The 10,919-nt window shown below is 44.3% G+C and overlaps 1 protein-coding gene across 1 annotated transcript in view; it reads left to right on the plus strand.

The window, feature by feature from the left end:
* ABLIM3 (actin binding LIM protein family member 3) overlaps positions 1–7,289 on the plus strand; it is a 251,402-nt gene extending 244,113 nt beyond the window's left edge. Inside the window, 7 exon segments of the mRNA XM_060238855.1 lie at positions 535–543; positions 546–592; positions 2,392–2,453; positions 2,964–3,087; positions 5,685–5,720; positions 5,722–5,766; positions 6,979–7,289. Coding sequence (XP_060094838.1) covers positions 535–543; positions 546–592; positions 2,392–2,453; positions 2,964–3,087; positions 5,685–5,720; positions 5,722–5,766; positions 6,979–7,092 — 437 coding nt within the window. The 3' untranslated portion in view covers positions 7,093–7,289.
* The last annotated feature ends 3,630 nt before the right edge of the window (positions 7,290–10,919 follow it).

A 10,919-nucleotide genomic window follows, 5' to 3' on the forward strand; every position in this document is an offset into this window, starting at 1 on the left:
TTTGGGGAGAGCCACTGGATACTATACTGAAAATTTGGTGCCTCTACCTCAAAAACACAGGGCCCCCGGAGCCCCAGATACCCATGGATAAATTCTCCATTATTGTCTATGGGAATAAGTCTCCATAGGGAATCATGAGTACCCAGCAGACATTGCCCTCCCCTCCCCCCCCCCTTTCTGATGACCCTGAAGTGGGGGGGAGGGCCTCCAAACCAGGGGATCCCCTGCCCCCACCTGGAGATTGGCAACCTACTCCCTCACAAGCAAATTTTGGAAATTTAATTGAAGCAGCATATTGTCCATTATTTAGCATATTATGTTCTTCTACCAGTTTTGAAGTATACCTGAAGGTGACACCATTCACATTTTCTGATGCGCAGGAATTAAATTTGTCCTGTTCTTCCTTTTTAGGTAATTAATTTTCTGCTGTGCACAGGCACTAAACATGTTTGCCATGGGGCTTTTCCTGGGCATATCAGCTGGTCTCCTTTTATTTGTGGTTTATAAAGCTCGTTCCTTTGTTTTGCTTTTCAGATCCTCTCATTTCAAATCAGCCTCTCTTCCTGCTTACAGAAGAAATGGGCTACACCGGGTAAGTGTCTACTAACCCACTAGGGGCAGAACCCTGAAAAGAGAGTTAACATCTGCATTGGTGGGGCAGGCACACACACTTTGAATGACCTCCCAGCCCCACCCACCTCACAGGGTGTCTGTTGTGGGGGGGAGAAGATATAGGAGATTGTAAGCCGCTCGGAGTCTCTGATTCAGAGAGAAGGGCGGGGTATAAATCTGCAGTCTTCTTCTAAATGAGAGCAGAGTGATCATGTAACCAAGAACTGGGTAAGATTCTCCTGAAGACACATTGGCTTGTATCCAACAAAGCATCAATGTAAAGTATGTAGCATTTCCCTTCATGCAAGAGGAAGGAGGCATTCTTCCTCCTGTTTCCTGCAAACCATGCCACTCCCCCATCCACATCAGCCCTTCAGCTCCAGAACTGTGCAGGCAGAGAGGAACGCTGGAACATTTGGGTTCTGTTGATGCTTCATTGCAGGTGTCCCCAAGCTTTTTGAGCCTGTAGGCATCTTTAGAATTCTGCTCCCCCTTTCTTTTCTTTTTTTTCTTTTCTCCCCCCCCCCCTTTTCTAAAAACACTTAGCAGGTGCCAGGGAAACTGTCATCGAGCACCACGGTGTTGTCAGGCATCCAAAGGCATCACATTGGGGGCCTGTGCTTCATTAGCTGTTAGCCGCAGTTTGCATAAGCACAGACTGCAGAACAATTGGGCAAACTATTATTAGCTGGGGTGTCCACATACTTGAGGAGGAGGAGGAGGAGGAGGAGGAGGAGGAGGAGGAGGAGAAGAAGAAGAAGAAGAAGAAGAAGAAGAAGAAGAAGAAGAAGAAGAAGAAGAAGAAGAAGAAGAAGAAGAAGAAGAAGAAGATGATGATGATGATGATGATATTGGATTTACATCCCGCCCTCCACTCCGAAGAGTCTCAGAGCGGCTCACAATCTCCTTTCCCTTCCTCCCCCACCACAGACACCCTGTGAGGTAGATGAAGATATTGGATTTATATCCCGCCCTCCACTCCGAAGAGTCTCAGAGCGGCTCACAATCTCTTTTCCCTTCCTCCCCCACAACAGACACCCTGTGAGATAGAAGAAGATATTGGATTTATATTCCGCCCTCCACTCAGAGTCTCAGAGCGGCTCACAATCTCCTTTACCTTCCTCCCCCACAACAGACACCCTGTGAGGTGGGTGGGGCTGGAGAGGGCTCTCCCAGCAGCTGCCCTTTCAAGGACAACCTTGGCTGACCCAAGGCCATTCCAGCAGCTGCAAGTGGAGGAGTGGGGAATCAAACCCGGTTCTCCCAGATAAGAGTCCGCACACTTAACCACTACACCAGACTGGCAAAGCACCTCACAAAGCTTCAGGACTCCACAGAATATGTTAGTGCCAGTGAGGTGTCACTTTCAATCCAACCTACCTCAAAGGGTTGTTGGGGAAGATGAACAACTTCATCCATGCTACCCTGAGCTATTTGGAACACAAATCTACTTTCCCACCTGGCAAAATGTTATCTTGACAAACTGAGAGCCAATCATGGGCCGAGAGGCTTTTTGACATATGCTGAGGACATTTGTAAAAAAAATGCTTAAATGATTGCTTTCAAAATATTTAGGGTGTGCTTCCTGGGTCTTCTACGGCACAGGCCGTTTCACTCATCGTTCCCCTCCTCCATATCCCAGCAAACATTTCAGAACTCAGTCATTAACCAGACAACTTTTTCTGAGCTCCCGCTGATGGAAGCCGCCAAATGGAAAGGGATTTTTCATAGAAAAATATATGTCGCTAACTCTTCTCTGCATTGTCGTTTCCTCTGCAGCCGCCAAGTGCCGAACTCTTCCACTACGACAGCACAAATGCCGTCAACTGGGGGGATGCGAGGTTAGTGAAAGAACCTGAAATATTGAGCAGACCCTCACCACCTGCTCCTTGGTCAAGGGGTTCTCATAGATCTTCTGCTTCTCTTTTTGCTGGAGATTGCATTTCAATAGTTAGTAGGGAACATCACTATCTCTCTAGGAAAAAGGAGCCGCAGAACTCTTTTTTCAGGAAATGGGTCAACAAACTTGATTGTCACAAGCTGAAGCACAGGCCCTAGTGAGATCTAATAATGGTTTCAACTTAGACAGAAATGTGCTTAGACGAGACTGTATGTTACAAGCACAGGAAAGCCACTGAGTTCAGCATCCTGAGAATCAAAGTGTTGTTTAGGGATGGGGGGGGGGGGGGGGGGTGCTGGAAGCAGACAAAATTTAGCAATGTGAAGTCCCATTAATTTCAGTGATACAGTTGAGCACATCCGTCAGCCCTTCTCAATGAACAGGGTTGAAGAGTGCTTAATTTTGATTTTATTATGCTCTTAATTTCTAACTTTCTTGCTTGCAAAAATAGGCAGGGGGAGTGTATAATGAAGTCTCCAAAGCAAGAGGGAAACTCAGTATTTCTAGTTAACAGGGGATGGGGCTTTGGCTCCCGTGCAGCTCACAGCCCTTTCCAAAGACCTAACCGAAACATGGTACATTACGCAAGTTAAGGAAATGTAAATCACCGGAATTGAACTTTTCACGACAGAGAATTAGAGTAATTGAACCGGAATTTTGGGGAAGGGGAGAGGACACATGGCCCGTACAGAGAGTTGTGCAAGCCTGGGGAATGCCTTTTTTGCTCCCTGTAAAAAGAAAGCTTAAGACGGGTGGCAGGTCATGCAAAAATGAAGCTTGTAGGAACAACATATGCTGCACTCAGGATTGTCAGATGCCTCTCATTTCAGAGCGTTGTTCCTTGTTCAAGCACATCACAGTCCCTCAGGAAATAGTGAAAGCCCCTTAGTATAGCTGCTGTAGCATCACATTGTTCCTTACTCTGGAAAATATGTTGTAGGAGCTCTAAGAAAGCCTGAGAATAGCAAAGATCCTCTTATTGCCAACAAGGGATTAGACTGATTTATCTCTCTCTCTCTCCTTTCTCTTTCTTCTCATCCATTACAGAATATAAGGTAACCCTGCCACAGGAGTCCTATAGCCATCTACAGCCTTGGGCTTTTTCACTTTGGAAAGTTATAAAAAAAAAAAAAAGCTGCCACCAGTTTACTGCCACAGAGAAGCCGTATGGAGAGTGGGCAAGAAGAAAATCTCATCTACCCCCCGTGTGCTTTTCAGTGCTTCTACCTGCATAAGGGTGCATTCAGAGGCTCAGGCCTCTTCTCCGTAAATGCCTGGGTATAGCCTGTAGCCTATGCATTTGTGGGATTCCAAAATTCTGCACTCGGAGACCATTTTTATGGTTTATATATTGTGGGACATTTTTTATTTAACAATTTTTTATTATTCAGCAATAATTAATCATTAATCATCCAAAAATAAACATCAAAAATGTTGCATCACATTTCCCGTCTCCCTCCCCCCTTTTTGTGGCTTCCCCGGTGCATTCAACTTAAAATATAAAAAAGAATAAAAGGTAATATTCGCCTTTTAAGAACCTTTTAAAAACACTTACGACTATAATAAAATACAAATAAGAACAAAATTACTTATTACTATTATTTTCTATCTTAATTAACAGTCTATTTATAATATTGCTATACTTAATTTTTGGTGTTATCTATCTTAATTATAGTCCGTTAAGCCCAATTCTTATATGCAAAAAACACTGTATATTCCCATAATTCTACTTTATCTATAGTTAACACTTTACATTAAAAAAAAGAAAAAAAATTAACCATAGTTAAAAATCACCAAATGTCCTTTCACCTTCCACTGTTTTTTCAACATACTTTTGAAATTTTTCCCATTCCTTGTTATACTTATCTATATCAAGTTCTTTTAAAGTTCTAGTAAGTTTGTCCATTTCGCTCCAATGCTTAACTTTCATAATCCAGTCCCATTTTTATGGTATTTTATTTTGCTTCCACAACTGCACATATAATGTTATTGTGGGACACCTTTTGAAATAGGGAGGCTTGGCTCTTAAGCCTTGGTTCCACTTGTGCTGTGCCCGTTTCTATTGTGGGGGAATGTCCTCCACTGTGGATCGCTTCTCTCCGGTGTTCAGCACTTCTGCTCACGCAAGACCAGCGCCTTTCAATGAGCCAAATAGTGCCTAGATCCAAAGAAGCATGCTCCACATCAGAGCAAACAGAAGCAAGGCTTAGGATTCAGTGTATATTGTACACATGCATTCACCATAACTTGTGAGCAGGGATAGATGGTGCATGTGTTGTGAACACAGCTCGAGTGTATTGGGTGACCATGCAGATTACGTGCGGTTCACTCATTATTCTGGGGCAGTAGGAGAAGCTATGAAGAGATAACTGTACTCCAGAAAAACTGCCATGAAAGAACTCAACCATCTTTGCATCCTTTGGAGATGATTCAGGGCAGGCTGCTGCTGCAGCATCTCTTGGCCTGTAATGTCAGCTTTCTAGTCCACACTAAACAGAAACTCAAAGGGTAGCCTATTTTTATTTATTTATTTATCCGATTTATATCCCGCCCTCCCCACCAAGGCGGGGCTCAGGGCGGCTTGCAACATAAAATCCAGAACAATTAAAATTAATAAATATTCAAATACATATTCAATAATTTACAATTAGTTAAAACAGTAAAACAAGAAGAAACAGCCTAACAGTTCGATGCTATTCTCACAGCCTTCCTCCACAGTTTTAAATACCAGTCAATTATATGCAACCGGAAGAGGACCGTCTTACAGGCCTTGCAGAACTGCCCAAGGTTCCGCAAGGCCCTCGCCTCCTCCGGCAGCTGGTTCCACCAGCAGGGGGCTGTGATTGAAAAGGCCCTATCCCTAGTTGACTTCAGACGGGCCTCCTTTGGCCCAGGGATTACTAGCAGATTTTGGGAACCAGATCTGAGTACTCTCTGGGGAACATGTGGGGAGAGACGGTCCCTAAGGTAGGTAGGTCCTAGGCCATATAGGGCTTTAAAGGTAATAACCAGCACCTATTACAGTAAAACATCTAAGCATCAGAAAAAAATGCTTGCTGCTTCATTAGATTTGACATCCTCCCTCAAAGCTGTATCTACCAGAACCTTCTCTTCGTGCTCATGAAGCAAAGAGCTCTGGCTCACCAGTCTTTTCGTCATCCTTGTCTTGTAGATATACCCTTATGAGCTGCTTCTGATAACAACAAGGGGGGAGAAACCGCTTACCCAAAGATGTGGACAGAACTCGGTTAGAGGTGAGTAAAACCACTCAGCATCTCTACTTGTCCTCTCGTCATAGCAGCATCAAAGGATGGTCAGGATATTGGGCATAGCAGCATCAAAGGATGGTCAGATATTGGGGCAATGGTACAGAGAGGACCCTCCCCCCCCCCCCCCATGGCTGCTATGTGCTCTGTGAACTGTAAAAATGTTCACATCTCTCCACCTTCACATTTAGCTGACTTAGCTACTCTGGTTTGAGCTACAGCAGATTATTACAAAGCTTCCACACTTTATCCATGCTTTCTCAAAATGCCTATACATCTAATATTTACTGCTGGAATGCTGGAATGCATGTGGAAGGAATGCTGCGCTTCAGAAGGTGTCACTGGTTTCAGCAACATTTTCCCTGATGCATTGTCCCACAACAGTCATTTCCTTCTCTCGCCACCATGGAGTTAAAAAAAAAACACGACAAAAGCTAGATCACTATAGTGTTATAATTATCTATCAGATCCTCTGGGTTTCTAACTTTTTTTTAAAGTAAGTTTTTGTCCCTTTTCATTGCCAAGATACACCTATCTCTGAATTATTACAATGCTATAGCAATTACAATGCTACAGCAATTGAACCATTATTACAGTGCTACAGCAATTGAACCATTATTACAATGCTACAGCAATTGAACCATTATTACAGTGCCACAGCAAAATGAACCATTATTACAATGCTACAGCAATTGAACCATTATTACAATGCTACAGCAATTGAACCATTATTACGGTGCTACAGCAAATGAACCATTATTACAATGCTACAGCAATTGAACCATTATTACAATGCTACAGTAATTGAACCATTGCTAATTTTAAAAGAAACCTGGAAAAGACCCCCAGCGTGACATGTGTGTGTGTGAAGGTATATGTGGAAAAAACAGGGCAAGGAAAGTGCAGAGCACCACATAATCTGGAAGCCCTGTTGCCACTGTGCTGAATCGCAGCTGCAGCAACAATGAGAAATCTACAGAGGGTCATTGCCATGTGGAAGACCAGCTAGTTCAGTGCACATATAAGCGTGCACAGGAGGTTACTTGCTCCTACAACCTCTTTCTGGTGTGAGACCGAAGTCACAGAGCAAGTTAGGTGCCGCAGTTCTTTTGTGCAGTCACGGTTCCACAGGTATACATACCTAATCCCACTCACACAGTGACCGCTTCACAACCTTATGCCTGTCTGTTCTCCCTTCAGCGCCACCTGTCGCCAGAAGAATTTTACCAGGTGTTTGGCATGACCGTTGCTGAGTTCGATCGCCTAGCACTGTGGAAGAGAAATGAGCTGAAGAAGCAGGCACGGCTGTTTTAAAAGCACTGCATTATAAATATATACATATCTATAAATATATACATATATATATTATATACTATATATATATATATATGTATGTATAGAAAGATCTCTATATTGAAATTCTGTATAACTCTTTTTTGTTGTACAGTAGGAGCCCTCGGTGCTCTCTTTGGAAGCCTTTAGAGCGAATTGAAGTCTCACAGATATTTTTATGCTCCTTTGTTTCTTGAATTCCTTTTTTTTAAAACGCAACTGTTATTCGGAGAATGTTTTCAGAGCTGGGGAGACGGGATCTTGTTTTTATACTGAGCTGTCATTTCTTATGAATGTCAGGCAGTCTTCGGCACTGCAGCATCCCATGCCTGAGTCTCTTCAATCCACATGCAGACCAAGGAGGGCAAGAAGGCATTGTCACGGTGCACATACTTACAAGGGAGCTAACACTCTTGTCTAGGGTTGCCAACTCTGGGTGGGGAAACCCGTGAAGATTTTGGGGGTGGAGCCTGGGGAGGAACTTCAGCAGGGTACAGTGCCATACTAGGGTTGCCAATCCCCAGGTGGGGGCGGGGGATCCCCGGTTTGGAGGCCCTCCCCCCACTTCAGGGTCATCAGAAAGCAGGGGGAGGGAAGGGAAATGTCTGCTGGGAACTCTGTTTTTCCCTATGGAGATTTATTCCCATAGAAAATCATGGAGAATTGATCCACGGGTATCGGGGGCTCTGGGGAGGGCTGTTTCTTGGAGTAGAGGCACCAGATTTTCAGTATAGCATCTAGTGCCTCTCCCAAAATACAACCCCCCAAGTTTCAAAAAGATTGCACCAGGGGGGTCCAATTCTATGAGCCCCAAAAGAAGGTTTCCCTATCCTTCATTGTTTCCTATGGAAGGAAGGCATTGAAAAGGTGTGCCGTCCCTTTAAATATGATGACCAGAACTCCCTTTGGAGTTCAAGGATGCTTGTCACAGCCTTGATCTTGGCTCCACCCCTAATGTCTCCTGGCTCCACCCCCAAAGTCCCCAGATATTTCTTGAATTGGACTTGGCAAGCCTATGCCATACTCTCCAAAGTAACCATTTTCTCCAGGGCCTCTGATCTCTTTCCTGGAGATAAATTATTACAGTAGGAAATCTCCAGGCCCCATCTAGAGTTTGGCAGCCATATTCCTAACCCTCTCTTACCAACTGATACTCCAACCTGACTGAAGAACACAAAGAAAGCCCACTGGGTCATACTGAGGGTCCATCTAGTCCACCATCCTGTTTCCAAGAGTGACCAGCCAGATGCCTTAAGTGTCTTTACTGTCAAATCCCCATTATTCCATCTTCCTACTGCTTTGCCTTAGCGCTCTGTCGAGGGCTGTGTGTGCACTGTGCTTTTTTTAAAAAAAAGTCAAAATTCTTGATCAAAAACAGGGAATTTTCTGGCAAGTGTGCATTATGTAAATTAAGCATGTTTGTATATGAAAGACTGAGAATTTGCTGATCCAACCAAGCTCCGTTTAGTCCAACATTCTTGTTCCAACAACAGTTATTTGAATCTAAGAATGGGGCATTTGTTCTTTAAATTTGTTCTTCAAATGCTTGTTCCAGGTCTCTGTTAATTAGAGGTGCACTGCCTCGGACTGGCGATACCATTGACTTGCTATTGCTAGTAACCGTGGACAGACCTATCCTTCAGGAAAACAAAGGTCGTTTTCGCCCTGACCTTATTCCGGAGCGACGTCCCTCTTCACCACGCAGTGTCTGCGCGGATTTCGCACTACTTGCTCCGCAGAACCCGGAAGTCCCATGGCTTTTGCGTCACAAATGTAAACTGGTTTTGGTGCGGGTTTACATTTGCGACGCAAAAGCCGCGAGACTTCCGGGTTCTGCGGAGCAAGTAGTGCGAAATCCGCGCAGACGCTGCGCGGCGAAGAGGGACGTCGCTCCGAAATAGGTCAGTGCAAAAACGACCAAACTGTATTAGCTAACATCAATACGCTGCTTCTCTTGGTCATGGCACTGTGTGCCTGGGCCCAACCCTATGAGGACTGGAAAACTTGCCAAAGCCTACAGCAGTCACTCAATTTATTGAAATACAACCACTAAGGTTCCTGCGATCAGGCTCACAACTATGGGGTGGTCTACGGAGACCTTAACTCCCCCCCACACCGGACCTTCCTTTATCCAAATTAATGTCCTTCCCCCCCACTTTTAGGTATAACGTGCTCCACCACTTATCTGGAAATACTTGGAAACACCACCCTCATTTATGCCTTGGGCTGGGCTGTGGTGTGGAAGATGTGCGGTATGTCTCCAGAAAACTTGCAGGCTGTTTCGAGTGAAAAGCCGGGCATCTGTGTTGTACTGAGCCTTGCCTTTACCTGGTGTGAAGAGGAGGAGGTAATGTACTTTCAGAGCAGGTTGTTCAGTCAAGTTCCCTCCTCTTCTCAGCCCTGTGAGATGCCGTTTGCCCCTCTTCCCTTTCTCCGTTCTACTCAGCCCCTATCCAGCCCAAAGTTCCTGGATACGATTTTCCTTGGGATGCTAAGGGTTGTACTCAGTAATAAATCCACATGCTTCACACAGACCCCTGGAGTTCACACAGCCTAGGGTGTGCCCTATGACCATTAATGAATGTACCTGATTAAACATGGACCCCTTTCCATTCTTCTTGGTTCATCCTCTATCTGCCATGCTGTGAGAGCTCTAGCAGCCGGTTGAGTTAAGAACATAAGAGAAGCCATGTTGGATCAGGCCAACGGCCCATCCAGTCCAACACTCTGTGTCACACAGTGGCAAAAAATTGTTATATAAACACACACACTGTGGCTAATAGCCACTGATGGACCTGTGCTCCATATTTTTATCTAAACCCCTCTTGAAGGTGGCTATACTTGTGGCCGCCACCACCACCTGTGGCAGTGAATTCCACAGAAAGCATTCTCAAGAGAGATGTCCCTGTCTTGTAAGTCCAAGGAAAAACTTCTTCCCCTCTCCCTCTTTTTTTTTTTTTGCTGAAAACAGCCAGTGCCACTATCCCAAAGCCATGACAAAAAGAAGCTTTCCCTGGCTTTACATAAATACTGTGATGAAACAATACCTAAACCAGTGTGAGGGTGGAGGCTTTTTCTCTGAGACTTGAGGTTTTTTGGCCTTTGTTCATAACTGAGGGATTTAATACTGCTATTTCAGTTAATCCTAAAAATAGCTGTATCATAAGAAAAGGAGGTGAGTTTAGAGAGGACTTGGTGGCTACTGGCACATGGTCATCTTTGTATTGTTTTTATTGGATTCTTTCTGCCTTTTCCTGGCCGCTAGCAATACCTCCTATAAAAGATCCAATCAGTATGGTAGCCTTTCTGAGTGAAGAAATGTACATGGAATGTCTCTATCTCTGTGGGAAATTGTAAGCTTATTCTTCTTTCTTAAAAAAGAAAAGAAAAAAAAAGATTTCTTACCTAATATGCTATTTGAACAAAAGAATTGTGTATCGTGTCATATTTTTGTCTCCGTCAGCAATTACTTTGGAAAATAATCTGCAACATGATGCCCACAGAGCCATCTGTTAGATTTCAATCCAAGTATTGCATGTCCTATCCTTTGTCTCTGTTATCTCTGCAATGGGTTTGATTTAGAAAGGATGAAAGGGCCCAGGATCACCTCATGAACTTCCATGGCCAACTGGGGATTTGAACCTGGCTCTCTACACACACATTTCAACTCTAACCGAACACTTTGATCGCTGCACTTGTACTGTCTATCTGCAGTGATTTCCTGTTGGGCCGGGAAAGACTGATGAATGAGTCCATCCATGATGAACTGTGTACTTTGAGGGGGTGTGAGGGGGGTTGTTGTTTTGGGG

This window comes from Heteronotia binoei, chromosome 5 (genome assembly GCF_032191835.1).
Source record: "Heteronotia binoei isolate CCM8104 ecotype False Entrance Well chromosome 5, APGP_CSIRO_Hbin_v1, whole genome shotgun sequence".
NCBI classification, from domain to species: domain Eukaryota; kingdom Metazoa; phylum Chordata; class Lepidosauria; order Squamata; family Gekkonidae; genus Heteronotia; species Heteronotia binoei.